Source organism: Teleopsis dalmanni, chromosome 1, assembly GCF_002237135.1.
Source record: "Teleopsis dalmanni isolate 2A chromosome 1, ASM223713v2, whole genome shotgun sequence".
Classification (NCBI taxonomy): domain Eukaryota; kingdom Metazoa; phylum Arthropoda; class Insecta; order Diptera; family Diopsidae; genus Teleopsis; species Teleopsis dalmanni.
This window is the reverse complement of record NC_051846.1, coordinates 148,447,287-148,474,757: the sequence shown is the minus strand read 5'-3', so window position 1 is coordinate 148,474,757 and position 27,471 is coordinate 148,447,287. Positions and strand designations below refer to the sequence as shown.

At 29.3% G+C, this 27,471-nt stretch overlaps 1 protein-coding gene across 1 annotated transcript; it reads left to right on the top strand.

Annotated features, from left to right (window-relative positions):
• The first annotated feature begins 357 nt into the window (after window positions 1-357).
• On the top strand, window positions 358-18,214 carry LOC119666418 (innexin shaking-B-like). Its single transcript, XM_038075696.1, has 4 exons — window positions 358-366; window positions 11,085-11,218; window positions 12,316-12,505; window positions 17,972-18,214. The coding sequence occupies exons 1-4, from the start codon at window positions 358-360 to the stop codon at window positions 18,212-18,214; spliced, it is 576 nt and encodes a 191-aa protein (XP_037931624.1).
• The last annotated feature ends 9,257 nt before the right edge of the window (window positions 18,215-27,471 follow it).

Here is a 27,471-nt window from a genome sequence, read left to right as displayed (position 1 = left end):
AAAATTAGTGGAATATTAATCGTAGAATAATGAATGAAGAGAGTATAGCTTCAGATTTCCTTACCAGTATTAAGGATATAAATATTTATTTTGATGTATTCCATGCTAATGGATAGTTTCTGAAGGATGTAATATTTAAATGAACACTTATTGTTATAAATACACACACTAACTAATGTTAGTTAAATATTATTTATTATTAGAAAAACACATACTCTAATTTATTTAATTTAAAATATGTTATAAACACAAATCAATTGCTAATCCTGTAAATTACAAAATGCAAGCAGATTTATGTATATTTTTTTTAATTTTTAACTGAACACCGACACTAAATTAGCACTAAAACACTAAAACATGCCTGAGGTAAGAATAATGCTTCTAATCTGAGCAAATTTTTTCGTTTGACTTCTCAGAGGCCGACATGCAAATATAACCCCGCCGCTTATTATTTCGTTTGTATAAATAAAAATATTTACTGAATTAATTATAGAATGCCGTAGTTCGCCATGACTTGAAAATATGTTACCAATAAAATATAAGCAAAATATAATATTTACAATTTATGATAAAGCAAATATTCAGCATCAAATGTAAAATATTGAAATGCTTTTTATGCATCCACCAAATACTTTTTTAGTTCTATTATTGTTACTTTGTATTAATCATATAAATATATACTATGTTATATTAAACTATGGCATATCCTGCCTGTATATTGTGCTATACTAACTAACATATAATACTCACATTTATATATATATATATGAAATGGAAATGTTTCGAAACAGCGTTTTTCGGTGTAAATTCGTAGTAGAAGTTACTTGTATTTTCGAGTTGGTAATTTGGTTGAGTTTCGTAGTTAGTAAAATTGTTTATTTTTGAGAAATTTGCTGTTTTTTGTTCAATGAAATTGATTTGTTTTTTGTAAAAATAGTTTGTCAAATAAATAACTGTAAACTGTGCTTTATTAATGAGTAATATATATTTAATTACAAATATATACGTAAAAAAATTATATGTAAAATAAAAATATCCTTGCTGCTTCTGCACAATGCTCGCGAGCGCTACTTAAACCGCCTCTCTTTCTTGTATGTTTTAAAGATAATTATTTAATTACTATATTTAAAATTTTTAGTTATAATTTAATTTAATTAATAAATTATTTTTTCTGATTATTTATCTTATCAAACTTATTAATTTGTTAATTGTAATAGAATTATTATTTATATTTTTAAACGAACTAATTGAGCAATGTTAAATAATACCAAACTTTTTGAATTAGTTTTAAAAATATATTTTATTATTATAAAAATAATTTATATATATATTTTATATAAATATAATATATTTTTATTGACATTTTGACTATAGTTTGTAGTCATCTTCAAAGTATACTGAGAACCCAGAAGAAGATTCAAAATACTCTGTATACCGTAAGGATAACTATACTATAGACTACAGTCGAAATATCGGTGACAATAAAAAATATTTTTTGAAACTACAAATTTTAAAAATTTGTGTATTATTTAACATTAACTAATTAGCTCCTTTAAAAACAGAAAAATTTAATTTGGTCATTAAAAAAATATATTAGAATTATGGTATAAAAGTGTATAAAAAATATTTTTTAAAGGATCATTTCAAAATAAATGTATTACTATAATGTAGTAGTATTATGCTACTACCAAATGCCAAAATTTTGTTAACGAAAGTAGTATAATATTTAAAAATAACCCAATTATAATTTTCCTCCAAATTTTGTAGAGGAATATTAACATTGACTACATCTGTCCCATGCCCCATTTCAACAGAAAATTTGATGTCGATTTTTCATTAAGAGACACATGGATATCGGGTGATCTCTCATTAGAAGAAGGTGTAACCATTTTTATAGATCTTTTAAAATAGGTAATAGGATAGGAAGTAGAGTTTTCTTGGAAAGGCTGAATAAATCTTCCTACTATAGACTTCAAGATCATTGTAGTGGTTTTCAGATGAAGAAGATCGCAGTTTTAGGAAGCTATAGCTTGTTTGGAAGTGAATAAATTACATATTAAGAATATATACATACCATCAAACAGCCAAAGTGAATAATTTATTTATTAAGAATATATAGATATCATCGAACAGCCAACCTGCTTTGAGGTTCTTAAGTCAAGCCAATATAAATCTAGACTGATTTTTTATTGCTATACATCTGTAAAGGAGATGTCGGTGCAGTTAAATATTTCTATACTCTATCTTCCCTATCGTGGTGATATTTTTGGTAACTGCAAGGCAACTGAGTTAGCTAGATACTTTAAATAATCACTCAGCACGTTTCGTTGACTTTTGTCGAATTCTCTCTCTACTGAAATTTTTAATAAAATATGAGAAGACTCAAAGATATGTAGGCATCTGTATGTATGTTGAGTACGTTATATTAAAAAGAAATTCAACACTTTCATTGAGATGCCCCTTAGATACATCAATCTTGTGGTAGGTTTACTCACAGGCCATAACTGATTATGGTCTCATGCTAACAAATTGAAACTCTCTTTTAATCATTCCTGTTAGAGTTATGAAAAGGACGATAAAATTGGCACTCAACTGCTTTGTTAGTACCCAGTCTATGCTCAGCGCCATTTTATTATTTTTGTGTCCTCCTTTTTTGGAGGATCTTAGTCAAATTCAAGTCCTTCCATATTTTAAGCTTTGCCAAAGGTTCCAAGTAGTTTATAAACCTTTGAGTTTCTATATAATGACTTTTCATCTCATTATGTTGAGTTTTATACGATAACACAATCACCCAATAGGCCTAAGTGAATCGTTTGGATCCACCTAACCTTAACTACTGCAGATAGTTTTAAAATAAATAAGCAATATTTGTTCAAGAAAAAAATAAAGATTAAATAAAGATTATCAAAGTCAGCGTCATTTAATTAAAATTAGGACCTAAATTTTTAAAAAGATTAAATGGCTTATTGTGAAGATTGTAGAAATCATCATGACAGTTCAAGTACAGACTTTCCTAATTCATTCTTGGAAACTAAAGGATTAATTCGATGGTATTTCAAAGGTATCCTTTATATATAAATTTATTCAATGAACTGTAAATTTCAATATATTCTTATATTCATGATTTGAACCCTAGAATTTTGGTTTTAAACACCAAAAACTCCTGCAACAATGGCATAAAGTCTATATAAAATTTTATTAGAACTCAACTGAAGTTGTCTGACTTTTTAGAATTATGCAAGCAGAAGGGCAATTAACAAATTAATTGAGTGCAGCCATTTATTTTTGTAATAAAAAAATTAAAAGTCAAAAAGTTTATGCAGTCTAAGATGACTTGCCAATAGTGTCTATTCAGCCAATTTTCTCAAGAAACTTTCCAACTACAACCAAAAAAGAATCTCAGAAGTCTAATGAAGCGTGCGTGTTGCGACAACACAAACCGAGCCTACACAATTTAATAAGTAAGTTAAAAACGAAGAAAGGAATTACAAGTAAAAATGGGTAACGACTCGCTTAAAGCATATTGTTCTGGTATCTCCTCCCACTGTCTTTTGCGTCCTGCCGACTTACTCCTGCCTTTGTTATTGTTGTTGCTGCTGTTGTTCTTTATTGCATCTTTATTACCAAAAGTATCTGCATTGTAGATTGTTTACGTTCATAACGTTCATTCTTATTGCCACATAACATGAATCACAGTGAAAATTGTCAAGCAAATGGTACCACTAGAGCAGAAGAACTCCACAAAGAAAAACCAGCTAACAAAAGCAAAAAAACAAAAAAAATATAGTTGTGATAAAAAAAAGCAGCAACTTGTCCTTCCACGCAATCCAGGCACAGGCGAACTCTTCCCCGAGTCATGTCGAGTCGAGTCGAGTTGAGTCTATTTTTACAGTAAATTGGTTACGTTGGGCATAGCGTCAGCGAAGACCTCGAGTTGCAACCGCACAAAGTTTTTCCTTTCCCGTTCGCAACTTCGCTTGAAAAGGGTAAATCACCCTTAAAGTACAGAGCTGCAAAGTCGCTGCTTAGGGATGTTGACTCAAGTAAAAGCTGTGCGATTTGTTCTTGTAAATAATTAAGAAGCATAGTTAGGAATAAAATGGCAAGTGAAAGAAATGAGCAAGAGCAGAGTGGTAGGATGGTAGGGTGGGGCATGAATAGGCAAAACATTATGCCAGACTCAGACTGTCACAAGTTAAAAGGCATTTTATCATTTCCGGTTCCTAATAGTCTAAGAACGTGGAGTAAGAAAATTTATTAGGAAATAATTTTAGTGTATCATCGATGTGGCAGTTAACTTTTGCAAATTAAGTTATTTCAGCTACGTTGCAAATGCTGAATGCTGCCAAACCAAAAATATTAATTTATTATTTTTTCTTATGTTAGTTGTTATTCTTTAAGTTTTAATGAAATATTTTTATTTTGTGAAAATTTTGCAATGATTTCGTTAATTGCTTATGACTAACAAAAGCTTAATTTACTTGCGAGTACTGCAGTCTAAAAAATTAAACGATTGTATTAAATAAAATTAAATTTAAAAAATTAAATTCAGTCATTTTGTTTATAAAAAATAAATAAAAATTAAATATCCACCCAAAACTTAACGGAAATAAATAAATTTTAAACTCTTTATGTTATAAATAATTTACTTTCTATTACTTTTTAATTTAATATAAGTTCTTTTTGTATTTTCTTTTTGTATACTTAAAATTTCTTTTTAATTAATTTCACATTATCACTTATTTTCACCTAATTTCTTCACATAGTTTCACCTAAATCACCTTTTTCACCATTTTCGCTAGTTCACCATTAATTAATTCACCTTTTTCAATCAAAAAGCAGCTAATTTTCACCAAAAAAATTTTCATAGTCGCTATTCACTCAGTACAAAAACGCAGCAGTTCTTCATTCCAATAATTAACTAAAGCACATTAACAAAACCAATTGTTCAGATAATAAACCAATAAACCGTAATGAAATCATTTAATCCATTAATTTTTTCCCATCAAAATAAATGTAACAATTTTCAATTATCAATTTTAGCTGAAAATGACTATTCACTTTTATTATCACAAATTCATTAACACAATTTCTCACAGGCAATATTCACTTATCTCATGGCTGAAAAAAAAAACTCACATTTTTTACTCTTTCTCACTTCATACAAATTGCTAACAACCACCAAATAATTAAATGCAAAATATATATTTCACCTTTAAATGATAACAATAAAACTCACTATGAACTAAATGACATATCACAAGGCTCAACAAAATGTTTTTAATCACGGCAATAACAATCACTGGCTAAATTGAATTCAAACAACAGAAAAAGCATTAACATTGCACTTTGCAACATAAAATACGGAAAAAATAATCCAATCCAAAAAAAAAAAAAACATTTATATAGTTTATATTGAAACATTAAAAAAATTATATTACAATCATAAACATAAATTAAACAATATATAAAAAATATACTCGTACATCATCATATTGACTTATTAAGTCGAGCATATATCACAACAAACTAACCAGCTGTCACCATGTCACCAGTAAAGCATTAATCGGTAGTGAAAATATTTACTATATATCACAACAAAATTTTAAAACTGTAAACATACATAAACGTATAAAAAATATCCTCGCAATGATATCACAATACCACGTACTCATAGTGATGTTGATAGCTACAACAATTTTTAAAAGACACACAAAGAAACATTAAAAAAATTTATCACATAAAATTTTAAAACTTTCTTATGAATATCACACATAATTTATGTCTTCATATGAGCATCTGAAGATATCAAATAATATCACAAAGCTATGTTATATGCAAATTTTTACATATATATTACTATGACACACTCTAAATTGAACTGAAGAAGATTGGTGGAGTTTTGATATAAGTTATGCGATCAACACTTTTGTATTTTAGAGAACTTAAAAAAACATGAAATATCACAATGATATATTCATATTAATATTTTCTCTGTTATGGCTAAGTTACGCATTGAGTCATAATCATTTTTAATGGGAAATTGTTAGTATTTTTAATGTGCATAAAGGCACAGAGAGGAGCTTATTGGTTATGGTGATGAACCATAGTCACCTTGTCACGATGGTCAAAAAATAGTGGCAGAAATTTCACCATTTAGAAGAAAATTACTATAAACATGAGCACATACACATAAAATATATTACCTTTTTAATTTAGGCACCACAAATTAAACCTCGGTTGAAACAGAGAAAATATTCAGGCATTTCTTAAGCTGTCTACAAAGCATGGTTTAAATTTTCATGTAAACCAAATAGAGAATTTTTGTTAGAGGTGTTTTTTAAAATTTCCAAGAATTTAAATTCTAAGAACTTAAATTACTAAGAACTTAAAACAGAGAACTAGATAATAAATGTAAAGGAACTAATTGACATACGACAACCAATCACACTTGTCTTAAACTGTCTCTGAGTGTATATGACAATATATGACAATATAATATATTACTGGTTCAATATCGCTGGTGCTAATAACGTGGAACGTCAGTAGAGCCATTTTAATGTAATATAAAGGATATATTAAACATGAATTTTTTGTTGAAAGCATAACTTATAGAAGAACATCATACATATAAAAACAAAAATAAAAATTTATAGATTTTATTCATATATTAACACATTTAAAAAACTATTTATCATATATTAATCACTAGTAATAAAAATTTTAAATTAAACATCGCTCACTCTCTCTCTCTCTCTTCTCTCTAAAACTCACTTTTTTCAAACTCGCACATTCACACTAAAAAAACACTAAATACTTGCAAAAATAATTATTTAATAATAATTATTTTTATTTTTTCTTAATAAAAACACACCACACGACAATGAATTCTAACACAAATTTAGTTAAAATTTTTTAATAAATGTCAATTACTTTTGATATTTTTGAAAATTTTTTAATTAGTGAACAACACTTGAAATATTTTTCAAATTTTTTACACTAAAAAGACACATAAATCAGCAAATAATAATACTCACTCAAGTCTTCACACGATAAAATTAATTAAAATTATTTTTTTAAGGTTAACAACTAATTTCCTCTTAATTAACTTAAATTAATAACAAAAAGTAACGAAAAATTAAATTAAATAAAAATAGCAATAAAATCAAAGTAATGCTTAACCCAATAACAACATTACGAAGCTATTCGATTTTTAAAGTATTTTTGTGTAATTTTATGTATTCTTAAGCGATTTTACTATTGTGCGTTAAAATTGTAATTGTTTTATATCAGAAATTAAGTAAAAACAATTAATTTATATACTTAATATTATTACTGAATTACAATGCTTTATTAAGTATCTTAAAGCTAAGTTATTTAAATGTACTGCTAGATTTTTTTCAAACTAGTAAGGAACTTACAGTTGTGGAACAATTGATTTAAGTGTTATAATAAAAATATTTGAATTATTTAAATTAGTAGAAAAACGAAATAAATGACATCTGTAAGTTTCTTAAATCTTCACTCTTTAAAATGCTAAAATCTAAAATTAAATCCACAAAACTAAATTGTAAAAATTTGGCCCCAATTCGAACAATTAAAATCGATCCAGTAAATTTTAAAATCCCTAAAATTTTATTTATTGTTCCTTTATTCTTTAATGGAACAATAAAGCTCTTTATCCTTTAACTTTCACAAACGTAAATTTTGTTTTTTCACCTTTCAATCACTTTCACCACTTCACCACTTAACAAACTATCACTTTATCAATTTCACTTGACTTTTTTCAAACAATGGCGTTTAGAGATATTTTATTAATTAACTTTTAGCAAAATATTTTAGCTCAAAGCAGACAATATCACATTTGCTTAATCACAACTTTCACGATCTACAAATATCACTCTTCACTCTTGAAATTCAACTCACTGAATTTATTCACCTTCACCTCTAATCACAGTTAAAATTACAATTCACAGTTCGATTCACAATAAATTTTTTTCAATTCACTTTTCACTAAATTTCACATAAAAATTCACTTTTAAAATAAAATTTTAAATAAAAAAAACCAAAACGAAAGAAATTCTTAAATAATTTAAGAATATTATCGTAATTTCATAAATGTTTATTTGTTTCGTACTTTTGTATCTTTTGATTGAGACTCCAATTCGAACACCAATAAAATATCGATTCAGTAGTCATCGTTATGAAAAGATTTATTTTCGCAAAAATGTCATTTGATTCGAAAACATTTTAATGGCATTCAACATAATTCAATTGAGATATTCACATAAAATGCATTTTAATTTTAGCATTGATTGAAGAGTAAATAACTCTCAAAATTGGAAAATCATTTCAACTAAAATTTTAAACACTTTTGTGGCATTTTGTTAGTTTTCAATCGAAAAATCTAAAGACTTATCGACAATGCCAGGCAACCAGTGTGAGATTTTGATAAACTTCATTTACAAATTAGATTGATTTAGTTTGAAATTTCTATAGAAAATAAACTTTGAATTTTAATAGAAATATGTACGCACTTTTCCCTATACATATAACATTATATATATTTAATTGAAGCAATAAATAAAGCAGCCATACGCATCAAGTTGAATATACGATATATATATCAATTTATATTCACTAATTGCTCCATCTTGTAATTGCCACGGGCTCAGTACATCACACTACAACATCATTTTTGTATCTTCACTATAAGAATGGAGCCCAATAAAACTATACTGAAGTCCTGCTTCTATTTTTTTCATACTTCAGTAGGAATTCAACTTATATGAAAGCATATATCAAAAAGTAGGAATGTGGTGATAATACCAATATTTTTTTTTGGAAGTTGAGCTAAGAGCATAGGATAGTATAGAACAGGAATTTATCATACCGTATCTTTTTCCTTAAACGAGATGTTTTTAAAGCAATCGAAAGCCCAGTCAGTGTGAGACTTCAACCCACTAAAATCACAAAGATGTTGTTCGACAATTAGACCTCCCGGTATCACCAATTTGGTATATCGTCAAGAGGTCACGCAGAGTACGAAGCAGAAACGTCTGTTTTTTTGTCGTCATTTTGTCAATTGACTGCATTGCAGCTGTATCACTGCAACTGTTCTTTTTTGGAACGCCCTTCCCACTTATGCGAGCTGTGAAAGAGCTTTCCGCTCCTCTACATAATGTCTCAGGTGCCGCATAGTATGAGTTGCATCTCATTTAAAGCTGTTTTTAGAATACATTTCATGTGCAATGCTGTTAAGAGATGATAAATGCCTTAGTGAGGCTCTAACGAGTAGTTCATATTTCATTTTAAAGCGGTCGCAACAAAGCACCACATCTTCTGCGCTTTCTACGATGTTGTGGCAGTTTTGGCAGCAGAAACTATTTGCCAGCTAAAATGGATAAAGATATTCCAAAAAGCATCTGCGGTCGCTTAATATTTGAGTCAGATTGTAGTCCACTTCATCATGTTGTCTTGTCACCCGTTCATTAATGTTGGGAATGAGTGCATACGTACAACGTCCCTTAGAGGACTCTTCCGATCTACCATTCTCGTAATGAAAATGAGCATTCGGCAGATTTTTGTTCTTTCGTCGGTAATAGATCATACTACATCTTAGTATACCTTATGACTATTAAAAACGGCAGAAACTCTGTTAAAGCTAAATTTTACAAAGAATTAAGAATTGATAGTGAAAAAGTGATTATCAAGCACTATGATCCTTTCAGTTCTAAATATTTTAAACTAATCTTTTAATATTTAATGTTCAAAGTCTTATTTATTATAAAGTTCTGATAGGGGAGTTTTAATAGATGGAATGTAGGATCGGGAATAGCTCACAATTCTCTCCAATGATTTTCTTTTCAGACTGGAAATAGTTTAAAATAGGTTTTTAATTAAATTAATGTTAATTTTGATTTTTTCTTACTTCACAGCGAAGAGCTTATTTTAAAGTTTAAGAAAACTCGGCAACTAGATATCAATTAAAAGTTTTTATAATATAAAACTGTAGATCATATTTATTATAAATCTAGTATATTAATTTTTTAAAGGCGCTCGGACTAGTTTATATTTCAGAGCATAAAATATAAAATAAAATATACTTTCCGACCACAAAATGCCACAATTTGTTTACAAAATAAAATTTACAAAAATTGCAAAAATTCCACAAAAGAATTAAATTATATATTGGAAAACACAAAATTAAAAAAAAATTAAAATGTAAATTCATTTTGAAAACATGAAATGTTGATTTGAAATATCAAAGTTCCAAAAAAACAAAAAAAAAAAAATTAAAATTAAATAAAATTGACAAAAAAATTTGCATTCCTTCATGAAACATGCAAACTTCAAAATTCGTTATAAACATTTTTGCATTAACGAATTGCCAAATTCATTACAAAACAATTATTTTATTTAACGAAATTACTTATAACAATATAGTTTATATAAGTAAATATGTTTATATTCACACCTTACTATACTTACATACTTGAGAACATCAGTAACAATACTGAGTCAGTAAAATTATCATTTGAGGAGTTGCGAGTAATGTTAAATGTACTTCAGTTTATTGAGTATAATTAATTATTTGAGTATATAATTTATTATAATAATAGCAAAATAACTATATAAACACATATTGAGTAACAATTAAAAAAAAATTAAAAATAATTAAACAAATTATATCAACATTGGAAAGTAACTAAAAATTATTGCGACTAATAACAGACTGTTAAAAATTTTTTTGACTTAATTAATTTGTTTAATTATTTTTAAACTTTGACCAACAGTTAATTATTGTATCTTTCATAAGTCGAGAATGTATTTAATTAAGTACGCAAGCAACTTTGATTTATAACAAAACTCATAAGTTAATTTTTATAATCTTCTTAATTATATTTAACATTTAAACTTTTGCCAATTCTCATAATAATATTAATATTTTCTTTATAATTTTACACACACAAATATCAACAAAACACTTTATGAACTGTTAACTATGACGTCATAAAACGACTTTTGTCGTCATCAATGGTATTTGGTCGTTAATTATATTTGTTTGGTGATGTCCTCAAAAGGTGTCTCATGTTAAAATCGATTCACCTGTATTTCGTCTGCACACAAATGCAACTGTTATTCTGTTAATAACATTTTCGATTGCTGTTACGACGCGACAGTACGTAGGAAATCCAATAGACTGTGTTCATACCAGGTATGTTGAATATTTATTAATGAAGTATGTATATTTTATACAAAAACAATTTTTTTTTTATTTGAGAGTGTTAAGAATAATACAAAAGATGGAAAATAATTTAAATATTATATTAAAACATAAAGATGGCATAAACATTAAAATTTGATATCAATGACTTATAATAATCACACGAAATTAACATATTTTACTTAATTAAGTTTGATTTTTACTTCACTTATGACAACAGTGACTATTTTACTCAATAAAAACTATTACATTTAAGACAAGCTAATGTATTTAATGTTTTGAAACTATTTTAAGAAACTAATCTACCGTAAACATCTACTGTTCTCGAGATTTCGAACATTCATTACATTCATTTTTCCTATTTTTATGAATAAATCATATTTATATTCATTATTTTTAATTAATTGAATTTTTAGCTGACCATATAGATATTTTGAGTATAGTAAAATATCCATCATTAGATGGAATGTAGGACTGGGAATAGCTCAAAATTCTCTCCAATGATCATCTTTTGAGACTCGAAATATTTGAAAGCAGGTTTTTAATCAAATTAATGTTAATTCAGATTTTTTATTACTTCACACCTAAGTATCAAGAGCTGAACTCGCACCCTGACAAATATTAAATTTCATAATAGTCATAACAGTCATAGTTCCGTGTTATCTAATGGTATCACGATGAACCCGTAGATTCTAAGGGCATTTAATAATTTTAACTGACTGTCACTGTTACCTAAAATCACTGTAAAATTATATAATATATGTTAACAGCTACTGCATTAGAAAAACGAAAATAAAGAAATAACTGCCAATGTGCCAGCTAACTGCATCAACAAATTAAGAAAAAAATTAATAAAAAATAACATAATATTCATAATGAATTTTTTATAAATATATTTTGAGCAATTTATGAAAAAATATGTCACAATAAAAATATGTTCCACTGAAAAATCTCTCAGTAATGATTATTCAAATGATTTTTTTTTACGGATTTAATTAAATACTAAAATATTATTTTTTTTATAAAATCAATATAAATATTATTTTTTTAAATAATAATTATTATTTTATCATATTCTCCTAAAACAGAGACATTCCGGAAGATGTGCTTAATACATATTGTTGGATTCACTCAACTTATACAGTGGTGGATGCCTTCATGAAGAAGCAAGGATCCGAGGTGCCTTTTCCTGGGGTTCATAATTCGCAGGGACGTGGACCTCTTACAATAAAACATACAAAATATTATCAATGGGTGGCGTTTACGCTATTTTTTCAGGTAAGTTTATTACTTTACTTACTTTGAATAACAACAACAACTTCATTATTAATATTAATATGAATCTGTTTAATATTAAACAAAATGATATATGTGAATGAATAAGTTTAAGTATAAAATGAAGTGAGAATACTAAGAATTTTTTAAAAAATAACTGCATATGCTTCAACAGCACAAAGCTAAATATAGGAGCATTATTAATGTAGGAGCAGTCTTAATGAAGAATCTTGAACTTGATTAAAAAAACGTATTTCTTCTTGATTGAGAAAATGTAAAGGAATCATATAGAGACTGTATCAATATTTACTGTAAAATATGGACTGTTAAAAACCTAACATTGAAAAAAAAATTAAGTGACAAAAGCGTTAATGTCTTAAGAAAACATTACCCGATGGGCAAAAAGATAAATCATTTGGGAACTATTTAAGATATTTCAGCAAAATTATATTATGTACATATTTAAAAAAAAAAATATGCAACCATTTTAGACTACAAAAATGTTTTCTAAAAAATTGAGAAAAATATAACATTAAAATAGCAATTATATAAAAATATAATTATTATTCTAGTTCATCCTGCAACGGTTATTATCCATATTACTACGTATATGGCATCTAACGACAGTCATCACAAGCATCAAAATTAATCACTAGAAGTTGCTATCAATTTTCTTTTATTGTAAAACCGTAACTGTAGACATTTAATTAAAATAATTTAATTTAATTTAAAAAAAAATTAAATAAAATTATTTAAAAATAATTAAATTTTTTACGTCTCACAAACCACTTAACAGTGTAAAAATATGTTGACATTCAGAAAACTATACACTATGTAAAATTAAATGCAATTTCTGTTGTAAACATTTCTATGACATTTTGCATTCTGTTGATTAACATAGAATGTTACGATGTTTCTATCTTTGGTTTAGAACCAAGATATTTTGTGTCTTTGCTGTCGATAAGACAGGTTATAGTTGTGACAAAAACCAATCTTAATTTCCCACTAAAACACGAGAAAATAATATTTTTACATGCTATGTAAAATGTTAAAATGAGGTGTTTCTGTGTATGTTAAATAAAATAAAAAGTTAAACATAGAATTTCAAATGTTATTTTTGATGAGATTTTTTCTTTGAATCTGTATTTTATACAAATTAACCTGCCAGTTATTTTTAATTTAGTTTTTATTATTTGATGAATATAGTTATTTAAAAATTCTCAAATAGTTTTATTTGCGATTTCGTTTCCATAACATATACCAAATTTTTATCGCTCCAAAAACCACAAAATAATGGAAAAAGGTACAAAGATTTTATAACATAAGTGCTTTAAAATCTTTCTTTTAAACAATCAACTGTTCGGACAGTTCCAGTGCCTTATCCAGCGCCTCATTATGCAGACTATGAAGACCGTCAGACCGTCAAGAAAATTTAAATAGAACTCACGTGTTATTGCCATAGACTGTTATTGTTGGTTTAATTAGGATATACCATAATTGCATCCTATAGATGGTAAAGATTATTTTTTAGCTGAGAACACCTTCTGAACGACATATTTTCTTTTTCATGTAATAGATAGTGGCTCTCTTCACACCTAATATTAGTTATTCTACATACCTATAAATAATCATATTATATATTCTTCTACCTCTCTGTTAGACTATTTTCCTGTTGAAATTTATTTTATATAATATAACTAGCAGATGAGATAGTCGGAGAAAGCCACAACATAGACCTAGACGATTTCAACGCCTCCATGAAAGCCCCCAATTGTGAATATAGCTGAACTGAATAAATAAGGGACTAATTGTGTAGAATATGAGACTTGTGCAGACTAGAACCCCTTTGCGACCATTTCTAAATTAATGTTAAGATGACCTCAATAGCTGACATTCGTTTTTTTGTTTGAAGGGTGGAATGTCTTCTGTTCAGTTATAGTCAGGTAAAAGCACAAAAAGATTTACCATGGTCGCAACGCTGTGTTACATTGGAAGAAAGTATTCCTTAAGTATTCCTTCGCTTCTTTTATAGCGAATATTATATAGGAGAATTATCTTTTAGTTTCCAGCAAACCAGCAATAAGTGCGCTTTTGAAGTACTAACAAGAATTGGATTTTGCACCAATGCTTTGACGTTGGCACATTATGACAAAAGCACAAACAGATGAAATTACCATGATAAAGAATAAGTGGAATCTACAAATCACTTAACGGACGACTTTACTGAACATTAGCTTAACATTCTGGACGACTTTACTGACCTTTTGGAGATAACAAAAGTAAATTTATCACAACTCCTTCATTTCCCTTTTCCTTAATTTCCTTTTGAAAAATTAAATATTTTAACGATGATAATGCAAGAAGGTAAGGCATCACAATAGGTAATAGTCATATTCGAGTATATGTGTCAATGCATTAATAAGCACCTTTTAAGCCTACTTTAAACTCTGGTCAATTTAGAGTGGACTGGATCTAGTGAGTCTATGATTGTTTTAGCCTCCGAGTACCAAAGTTAAATATCGCAGATCTATGCTGATTTGATGATTGTTTTGGGTACAAAAACTTTTTTTCCTAAGAATAGCTTAGATTTGAATGATGTCCGTCAAGTTAAGTATGGTTCAAGTATGGAACTGCCTGCGTTTATAGTTTGATTGGGGATTTTATTGTGTGTGTATTTTAGAGGGTAAATGTCACGTCTACGTGTGAAAGTGATTTAAGCCGAATTGAGAGAATTAACTTCATTTCTTCAGTTACTCAGTATATTTTGCATTTGCAACGAATATTTTTATAGATTTTTAGTAAAAACTATTTATAATAATGACTGATTAGCATATTGTCATATACTGTAATTAATCTATCTCTACAGTTTCAGTTTATATAAGCTTATAGATGTAAATAAGTACAGCAATAGATAATAATATTACTATATGTTGCAATTTATATTTTATTGAATAACGGCTAGTCGACAATTAATATCATATATAGAACAGGGCCTAGTACGCCATATTGAGAAACATTCAAAATAGTTCTGTGTAGTTCATTTTGATTCTAAAGAATCTACCATTAAGACAAGATTTTACACCTTCATAGAATAAATGTTTGAAAATTTGTTTCAATATATATGTAGTAATTGTGTATGGAAAAACTCTTCCAAATGCTTGATATATACCACTGAACTATTTATTTTTTATATCAAGCGTTGTTGCTTTAACCACTTCCCAGCTGCAAGTGGTTTATATTAAAGCCCTAGATATTAACTTATATTTTCAACACATGTCATATATACCCAAAGTATATATATAATACCAAACATCAGTGCTAAACAAAATAATGTTTTTTTATAGCACAAAAATGATGTTTAGAATAATTTTTAGTGTGATTTTGAAATTCGAAACGTTTGTCAAAAATGAGTGCTAGGTGAAGTCCAGATCTGAAGAGTATGGAGGTTAGGAAAGCAATTCCCACTTTAACTAATGGCTTTTATTGACATTTTGACACGAGGCATTATCTTAGTGGAACAACACTTTCTCTTCTCATATATATGGGCTCATTTATTTCTTTCATTTCTACACCCAATTGAGTCAATATTTATAATATGTTATAATGAATTTGAGTGATAATCAATAATCGATAATCTAATGATCGATAATCGAAACAATAATCATCAATTATCAGAATCAATAAACAGTAATCGATTTTCCTAATGAATGCGTCACAGTATTTTAAATTTAAAACACATTTAAACCACATCTTTGACACCGAGAAGGGAGTTTAGTTTTCACAGAAGGACTGAATAAGTATTCTTACTATAGGCTTCAAGATCATTGTGCAAGGTGAAGGTGATCGCCAGTAGGAAAGCTATATATTCTCAGAAAGTGAATATATTTTGCAGGATATATAGAATACATATTATTGCATAGTTAAGCTGTTTTAAAGTCCTTAAGTTCAGTCCAATGTACATCCAGGTCAGTTTTTGACTGTAACACATCTCTAAAGGAGATGGTGATGCATCACAGAAATATTTCCTATGAATTTTTTCGATGATTGCGAAGCGAACGAGCTGGTCAGATGGAGTGTTTTGGGAATCATTCGAAACACCTAAACGATCTGGGCATTTTGCTTGCATCCGTTAAACTTTTGTTCTATTCTTTATGTGCTAAACTTTTTAATATAAGATGGGAAGACTCAGTGATATATAAGCAAATTAGTCACGTTCCATTAAAAAGAAATCCGATATTCCTATTGAGTCGTAGTGATATCAGTCTTATGGGAGGTGTAAAATACACAGTAGTTATTGCAGATTTGGAAACCATGCTAGAAGATCAAATCTTCCTTTCAATTGTATCTCCTCCACTTGAGGATAGGATGTTGAAAGTGTCTCTTATCTGCTTTGTTACTGCTCAGTGCTTGCACGACACCGTTTTACTATTTTAGGGGTCTCCTTTTTTTGAAGATTTTGGTCAACTGCAAGACCAATCTTTAATAGCATTGTCAAAGATTCAAGGTAGTTTTAAACCTCTGAATTTTTCACCTTATCTGGAAACGCAATCGGTCAATGGGTCAATTTCAATAGTGGATTCCTTTAGATCGGCAGTACTACCTAACCTAGCCTAAGTCTCGATTGGAGATGAACTTGATATATGTGATGTTTGAATTTGATAGGTTACTTTAATGGCCAATATCGAACTCTTAAAGGTTCCTTAATTAATGAGTGCGTTGTAAGACTAGGACTTAATATATAAGTAGTAGTAGTGAGTAATTCTTTTTTATTACCTACACAGAGATTATTTAAATTTACTATATTAATATATACATAATATATTATACACTATTATAAACTAAATTGATATGAATGGTTACAGGCTCCTCGGGAAGGTATGAAGATCTGAGGTCAATTATTGCTTAGTCTGATTAACAATAGTTCAGTCAAGGCGTAAAGAGGGGTTTTAAAAATGCCTCGAGTTAAGAAAGAGTAAAAGTGCTCAAATGCACTGGCTTAAATAGAAATAAATAAATAATATATATATATATATAATATTTTTATTAGTATGTAATACCTAATAATATTTACTGATATTTGTATATGGAAAAGTGATGTTAAGCTTAAGATACTTTGCTGTAAATCATTCCTATTTTTAATATCTATTAATAAATATCCAAGTAAAATTCCAGTTTGGTTATAATGACACTTCTATTAAAATGAATTCGAAAAATGTTTACAATATTAGCACTAAATAATGGGTAAGTAACATAAATAGAAGACAATGGGAGTGTGTTTGGAGGTAAAAGCACTGGACCGGCAGTGCAGTTTGCATTGTTGTTAAAATAAACAAAACAGTTCTTAAAATGGAAAACCAACGAGTAGACAGCGAAGAATAGCAAATGTGGAGCGATGTCTTTCATGTTTAAAGAAAATCTATACGAAAAGATGCATTATGAGCAGAATGCGCCCAACTCTTTACCAAATAGCAACAACAACAACAACATCGGCTACCGCTGCAGCTGCAGCAAGAAATATCACACAAATGTGATGTGAACATTAGCCGTGCTAAAATTAAACAGGAAGGAATCGGTAATTTTGGCTTCCATTACTCACGCTCGAATGTTCCACATCATTTTACATTACAAGCGCAACGCGGTAGTTCGAATTTTTCCTCTTCAGTACTTGCTCGCTCGTATCTGTTCATTGGACGCTATGGGAAGAAATGGTAAATGGTGGAGAAGAAGCACTGATTTGGAATAAAAACAGAGCAGAGCAGCAAGAAATGGAAAAGTGTTTTGATATATTAGCCAAGAAATTGTATACAATCTGCACTGATAGCATCGCATCAGCGGCAACGCAATTTAGACGTCTGTGCCGGAAATGCAAAATGCATCGAAGGAAAAAAGTCTGATTTGCCTGAGCTCCCCCATTGTTTAAATTGGCTTTACTCGAGATTTGCATTATGGAAGCGTCAATAGCTTTCATTATAATTACAAATTGATGTGAAAATGCATATGAAATACAAAAACCAAAAAAAAAATGAAGAAAATTATAATAATGAAACAGAAATTGTCTTAATCCGTAAACAAATAAAATCCAGTGAAAAGTGTTAGACGAGTCATTAGCACCACAGGCCAGCAAATAAATATTCATGAGTAAAACTTTATGAGACATACATGGGCAAATGTCCAAATGGCAATGGCAAGCAAGTAAAGTGCATAAAGTCATTTAGGAAAATACTCGTATGTGGAAAAAATATAAAAAAATAATAAAATTATTCATTTTTCAAAACTATTCGAAACGCATGTTCGCTGACTTTGTGTGGACTGGACAGAAAAGCTGTTGAAAGCAGTTTTAATTTGAGTAGAAATTAGCAACGGATCAACGTTATTGCTTGAAGTAATGAAAAGAAATCGAACTCTTCATTCATCTTCCCGGATGAACACAATCCAGAATTGGTGTTGACTGTCATACCAGCATATGTGACTCCTACTTCTTTCTTTCACTTTACATGACTTCGAAAGCAGACAGACAGACAATGTATTTTTAATTTCTTATGATTTATTGGACAGACTACAAAACACTGGAGCACTGTGAAGTCATGACAGTGTAAACACACTCCTTCAGAAGAGTTCTCTGTGCACTTTTGTTGTACATTTTGAAAATCAAATGCATTGAAGGATTCTAAAGAGTTTTAAAGGGTTTATTTAAATAGGTTAGTACATACTATGAACAGGAAAATAGGATAGAAATTCCGTTATCCCAAATACTGGGATTAAAAACCAAAATACTGGGTTTCAAGTTAAAAAACAGATACCCGAGAAGACGAATACACAAACAGATAGGTGGGTAAAACCAAATCATCCAATAATAACAGTTTTGTCACATTATTTAAACACATTTAAACCGAAGACCTATTAGTTGTAAGAAGATTTGAAGGGAACCTAAATTAGACAAATGTGTGATTTCACTTTTCTGTTTGGTTTTGGAATAAAAATAATTTATATATGTTTTGTTTACATACACTGGAAAAAAAATTTAAACAGATATTCTTTCCTTCACATAAGTTGAAAATGCAATTCATAGCTCTTGTCTGAATTTTTAATAAACGTTTATATAGTTAGTATCATTAGGTCTATCCCTGAAGCTGTATTGGTAGATACAATTGTCGCACTCATCTCTTTAGCCCAATCATCTTAAATTGCTTCTATTCTAACTCAATAAGAACGAAATTACGAAATTAGTTATACTGGTGATCCCAGGGGGATCCACTTAGGCTCCCAGGCCCATTGCGCAATAAGAACTTAAATTCATCAATACTCGGTTCGAATACTGGAAAATCAAAATTCAAAAAGATTTACCAAAAAATCACCTTAGGGTGAATCTTCAAAAAAAATACCAATAAATGAAATTAAGCATGATATTAGGCAGAAGATTAACATACAAAGAACACACAGAAGCAAAAAAAAAATCTCCAAATCTTAATAAAATAAAACTGTAGTAGTTACTAGGTCCATGATCTGCATTTATAATGCATTATTTGGTTTCTGCGCAAATCTGTTCATATAAAATATAGTTTTAAGGCCCAGTTAGTAACTGTGATGTAAAAGTGATTGAGCGAGTTTAATCCAAAATGCTTAGATTTATTACATAGATCCATGGTATGTTACTAACAAATGGATCCCTAAAGGTCTATAAACACCTTGTATAAAAAGTGTGATTCTAAACTTAATATTTTTAAATATCTCAAAAGTTTAGATAACTACATAAAACCATTAGCTGTACATCTAAGACTAACTTCGGCTCAAAAAGTATCCGGATTTTGTTGTTTGTTAACATAATAAAAAAACTTTTTTCATGTTATGTTGGTACACCCTTTCTTGAGATATAGTACAAATTTGAGCGACATCTGTAAATTAGTTTGTTTACAGCAGCTGTTAATGTGAGACTACCTCAAGTGCATTTAGCGATTTTTACTATGGAAAATTCTTGTTGTGCGACTTTTTTCTGTTCCCGAAACTCAAATTGCCCCTTCGTAGTAAGCGTTTTGAGTCGATTAAATCGATAAAAGAGAATTCGCTGAAGGAACTAACAGCCATACCTGCATGGGCCTACTAAAAGTGTGTGGAAGATTGGGTTAAGCGTTGGCATTAAGCCTTGGATTTTAAAAAATCCGGGTACTTTTTGAGCAGAAGGTATATATATAAAGAAAATTACATTTCTTTATATCTTATAGTGATAGTATCTGATAGTATCTGAATATAGATGTATATATATAAATAACTTGATAAAAAACTCGTTGTTTTTAAAATCTTTTAGAAAGTAATATCGATCTTAATATCTTATCATGACCTCTGCTATCCCACTCTTTGATTCAGTACTCTTAGCAAATGTATAGTTTTTATATAAAATATATATTGAAATCATTATGGAATCTGCAAAATGTTCCAAAACTCTTTTAAGGAAAATTGCATAAATTTAAACACGACACTTTATATCATCAAAAGAACGAAGAATTAGAAAAATTGCAACGAATTCTAATGTTCTGTACATTGGGGAGTACAAAAATAAAACATTTTGAAGTGTTGAAAAATATTTGAGGAAATATTCAGTGCAAGAGGCCGCAAATGTGCCAACTTTTGACTACTGAAGTTCTTGGAAAAATCATACGCAGATGCTTTGAAATTCACTTGAGGAGGACACATATTCGCAAGACTGTTTTCTTTTTTTAGGTTTGCGATTTTGGCGATGCATCTCATTTTTAAATTTGAAAAACCAAAATAAAATTTTATATTTTTTGAGGAAAATTTAACAACAGCTCGACACCTTTGGGAAAGTTATTCAAACGAAGACTATTGTGTAGTCTTAGACAAAAAAATTTACTGCATACACAGATATTCATGCGATTAAATCTACGCATCACCAAAAGGATTTCGGTAAAGTTCAATGCCGAAAGTCGTAATTAATGTTTGCCCAGGAATTTCCCCAAAGTCCAACGTTGCCTTTTCGCCATTGACATTTTTTTCGTGTGCTTTTATAATTTATTTTTTATCATTTATCCTTTCCTTTGTTTCCTTTGTTATTATAAGTCAATATCGCATGTGTGCATAATGGAGAGTGAGGAATATGCGTTCAATGACCATTTCTACCACATGTGCCTGGTTCACTACTCTTCCTCATGTGGACTTACTTCTGCTGCGTTACGCACTCATTAATGATACGTTCACTTCCTGAACAATAAACTTGAATTTCGCAGAGACTTCGTTCCTAATGTGTCACACACAGTATCTCAAATGAATGTGATGTGATGCTCATACGATGCTGGAGCACATGCAACAATTCCAGTGGGCAAACCAATGTGTGAAGAACCGCTCGAAAGCAAGTTGGACATAAATCACAGAAATAATCAGCATAGGAAAGAATATGCTGGGATTGTCTTCTATGTGGAAGTTAAATATTTAAAAGAATACTTAAATATCTAAAGAAATTTTTTACTTTAAAAAATTTCAATAGAAATAGATATTTATACCAAATTGCAGTCTAGAAAAAATACTTTAAAACTTTAATATTTTACAATGAAAATGGGTTTTAACTAAAAATTATTTCTGTCATATGAAAAGAAAATAGTTTTTGCTTGATTGTATTTTGTAATATCAAACATTAGATGTTATCTTCCTGTTATTTTATTAGATTAAACAAGTTAAGAATAGAATAATAGATGAAGAACAGAGCCTTATGGAACTTAAAGTATAAGAAAAGAGAAGACATACAACCTTTAAAAGTAAGATCAGAATGTGTCGGTATTCTTCGCCTTATTCCGATCAAAACCAAACAATTACAAAACGTTTTACTAGAACTCTTAACCTCTTCCAGGCATAGGTTTCAGAAAAAGATATCACGTTAAGTGACATGGTTCCTACCTGACCACTTTTCTATTAAATATTCACAAGCCTTTTTTAAAAATGATCTATTTACAAAAATTTTGACAGACGTATCTTGTTGAGCTGGTAACACATATTAAGATGTCATGACAAATGACCAATAAATAACTCCAGCATTTTGCCGTTAAAGATTCACGAACCTTCATTGATAAAAATCTAGTTATAAGTAAATTGACTAGCAGTCTTATTCTCTTCCAAGCAAGGATCTGTAGTTTAAGGTATATCCATCTTATAGATTTAATAACTAAATTAATATGTCATAATAAGTTAACTTTTCCCAACCTATCTTTGACTAAAGATACATGATCCCTCTTAAAAAAGAATCTACTTATAAAAATGGACTAAAAATCCTATCCTTCTTCCAACAAGTAATGGCATTTAGTTAAGATCGGTAAGCCTTAACTGGCTTGTCAACCCATTTTTGTACCTTACTATTTAAGATCAACATGTTTATTAGCTCGGCGTTTATCTAAAACGTAACGCCAGTATTGACGTTGTTTTTATGTCCAATGTCAGTGTATGAGGCACTGACTAGCAACAATGCAGAGTAGTATAAGGTGGACTACATTCAATGTCGAATAATTACAGAGAATAAGACGGATAGACTAGACAAATCCGTTGAGTTACTATGTTAACACCGGTTATGATGTATCACCAGTTAATGACCTTAGCTCTGTTCTGCTGAGAAAAGATGCACCAATGTAGTTACATGAACGAACCAGAAGTTTAGCTTAGTTTGCCAGTAGCGAGTTTATTCAGTAACAAACCCCTTAACTATCTAAGTTCCAGTGCACATATTGACTCCTAGCAAAATTGTCAGCACGAGTCCGCCATTAAATTGAGGATAACTAAACAAATAGGAAAACACACACTGGTTTTGCTTGCCAGTTGCTGCAATACATCATAGAAGTCTACAAACATTTGCTGCTTGCTTTCCTGTCCAGATGTAGACGTAGCGGTCTTTTAATCTTTAATTAAGGTCACCCAAGCTCTGGACCAACAAATTACAAAATATTATTTTAATTCTCTGTGTTCTCAGCCTTTGAAGTTAGTTTGGACTTTTAACATCATCCATTCCATTTTAAACAGGCCCTGCGTACAGCAGAATGGTTTTGACTTGGCGATGGCTGAATGGGGTGGCGATGGCTTATGGAGTGATTGGGGTGATTACAGTAGGGTTATTGAGTAATATATATATATATATAAAGTATCCACTATAGTTTGGTACACCTTTTAACAAAAGTTTTCATTATTAAAAATTTATTTTAATAAAGTACAATAGATATTTGTATGTTATTTGTATATTTATTATATATGACATCTGTGTGTAGTCTAAGTATTCCATCGATTTGTTGCGAGTCATCAAAGATATGTGTTGTCTTTGTAGTAGTATATTCATTAGGTATACATTTTTCAATACGTAATTTGACACTGAAAGAAAGAACGGACTGATTACAAAAACGGTCCTCTAAATTTTGATCCCTCTGAATAGATTCAAAGGAAAATAGTTTAACGCTTTCACGCCCTTAAGTTATGATATTTTATATGACGCATAAATATAAACGAGAGATCCTCACCGCAAAGTAATAGATTGGATGAACCTAACTTTCTTAAATTAAATTTAATTTGTTTAAAATAATATTATTGCTCAGCACATTACTATAAAAACCCTAATCCCAAAACTTACACTAACCAATGGCAGAAAAATATCACCACAATAAAAAGCATTTGTAGAAATGTTCTTCAATTTAATAACAGAAAACTTAATAAACTATTTGAACATCAATAAAATATTTATTTATTTATTTATGAAGCAAATATGAAGTAATTTTGAATGAATAAATTTTAATAGACTTCATGTTTGGCCTTTCAATCAACACCAAAAAATGCAAAAGTCATGTGAGGACAAAACTTAAAGACAGAAACCAGTAGAGACGAAGAGAAGTGAAAGGACGCGACAGACAGCACATGTGACACTTGGGATTGCGTGACTCGTGACTATGAGACATTTCTATGCCTGCCCATTCAAATGATGCCAACATCACATAGTTGACATATCACTGTTGCATCTCAATCAGTTTCAGCAGCTGTGCTGATTATAAGTCAACGCGTTGGCATATTGGATGTGGCGGTGGCGATGGCGATGGCAGGGATATCATGTCCTGTACAGCAGTGGAGCATTGCGGTTCATAAGGAAATGTTTTGTTATTTTATGATTTTTGTATGAAATTTATTCCTTTTTTTTGTTTTTATGGGAACTGTAAGATAATACGACTTTAGTTGTGTGTGTGTGTATCTGTGTAAACAGTTCCCGATTGCATTGTTTAAGTGTTAACAGCGATTGTTTTCCATAATGTTTCAATACGACTTCGTTGGTTGGCAGGCTAAGCTTCGTTTGTGTTGATAATTTGTCATAATATGCGGAAATCACAAACACGAATACAAACCGGACATATCCGACAATATTCTACATTGTTCGACAACAGTTTTTAGTCAATGACGGCAGGCGATGTAAAGGAAATCTGTACAAAATATTTATGCAACGATAATGAAGCGTGCGATTTACAGTGGCACAAAAGTGTCATTTAAACTAAAATTTTAAAGCAAACAGCTGTGATAAGTCATGTTTAAGGACATTAAAGGACATTATAATGAGTATTGTATCTATGCAAGATACTTACAACACGATTCCTTAACAAAAGAGAATAACATTAGAAACAAATGTACGCGGAACTCTAGCTATATTACAATATTATTAAAATAAAGGTACTCCGATAAGACCAGAACACTATAAAAACTGAGGATAATATTGTAACTTCTATATCTACAGATATCTAAAATAAAGATTTTGTATAAGATTATTTGTCTGATGCAAAATTATGTAAAGGCATTCTAATCTATTGGAATTATTGTTTTACTAAAGCATAAGTATTTTTAGAAAGGTTTGAATAGTAATAAAGAAACAACAACAAAAATTTGAGGAATTTGTTGAAATTTGGCTGAACATACAACGTTGTTTCAAGTATTACAAAGTACTCGTCATCAGTGATTTTCAGCAAATTATAAAAGAAAATCAATGATAAAATTCCAAATAGTAAATACTATTTTTGTTATACATTACAAAGAAGTCATAATGTATGGATTTGATTGGGTCGCATTTAAGTCAGAAGCAGGATAAAAAGTCATCCACATTTCTTATATTGTAGATCACAAATCATCAAAACCAATCAACATTGCTAAAAAGCTGTCAAAAAATAATATATAAATAACATTTAAATTAAAGTCTTATATACAGTTTTTTTTTCTCTAAAATACTCTTCATTCTGAAAGTGTACTCATATATCGAACAAAGGCGAGGCGTCGAATGGATCAGAGTGTTCAGTAAACACCTTAACAAAGCTTCCTTTTTAGATTTTTTTTTTTGATTATGTAAATAATCTCGCTATTTTGCTATTTAACATTTTTTATAATAGGTTTTCCAAATAGATTAGCATAAACACAAAACATACAATACGAACAATATCACACATACATATGTTAGTTACACCCAACATTACTTATAATTAATAAAAGAGTAAACACATTCCTCTTAAAATATACTAAGGTTCAGAATTAAAACTGCACCGCGCTGTTTACAAAGCATGCAAATAAAATAACATTAACATTGGGACTATGTTCAGTATTGAATAAACACAAAACATACAAACAAATATAAAAATAAAAGACAAAACAAGCCCCGCAAAATATGTACGTAAAATAATCATAACTCTTAAATTAATGCGTGCAAGCGGTTTAATAAAAAAAGTGAACCTCCAATGTTATGCAAAGTGAATACAAAAGAGAAAATAAATGACTGATCGAAAATCGCTTTACATTTGCTTAAACTAAACCGCAATTTCATATAAAGCGTACAAATACAATCAAAGTCACGGTTACCGTTTTATATGGGCAAATGGTTCAGTAAAAAAACTGAACCGCGCATAGTAAATACAAAGTAAAAGAGTAAATGAATGTAGAGTTTCTTACTCTTATGTAGAGGTTGGAAATAAACCAAAAACAAAGTCATTATTGCAATTTTATACTAGCAAATGGTAAAAGTAAAGAAAAAAATTGAAGAAATTTGAAGTAAAAAATAATATTCAGAAATGGATAAATATGTGATTAAAGATTTGATTCAAATATCTTTTTTTAAACGATCTTCTGAAAAAAAAGGTTTTAATTCATGAAATGAATAAACCAACTCCAGATATGAAGAATTTGGTGCCTGATGTAAAAATGTCGAAATCTGTGGTAAGTCGCCGTTTTCCTACAGCTATATACCATAAAAACAGGTGGATCTTGTACAAAACAATTAAATAAATTGTTTTGTAGGTCTTGTACGCTATTTGATTGTGGAAAGGACAAAACTCAGGAGTATGGGGAATACATTATAGTTAGAATTCTGTTTTGATCAAATTGTGAACACCTTGCCAAAAAGCTAACGCCCCGCTACTGATATCGACGTTTATACCAGTCTCGAAAAAATAATTTATTTTTAAAGTTCTCGATATCAACTGTTTTTGTAAATTAAAAATGATCATTTAATATATTCTAAATACTTTCCTTCAAAGAAAACAGAACAAAGAAACTAGAATACATATCAAGTATATTATATCACATTACCATTCTGTATAATTTAATAATTACAACTAAGGTCGAATAAGTAAGACAAACAGTAATCGTTGAAAACAATAAACAAAGATTGTATTTCTTTCTAAGTTCTAACAATTAGACTTAAACGTACTGAAACTTCTCATGAAGTTAGTTCTCTATGGTAGCTCTACGAATGAGAAAAAGTTTACTATATAGATATCCCATATGCAATATGGTTGAATTACAAATTTTTCCTTCTGAATTCAACATATGATACTTATGCTTAAATTAATATCAGTTCCTTTTAGTATCTATATAACAATATAGTGCTTAATTAAACGAAGCTCATCCAGTTATTCGTAATTATCCTTAAGCCTTTATCTTATTATAAGTCCAAAATGTATAAAATATGA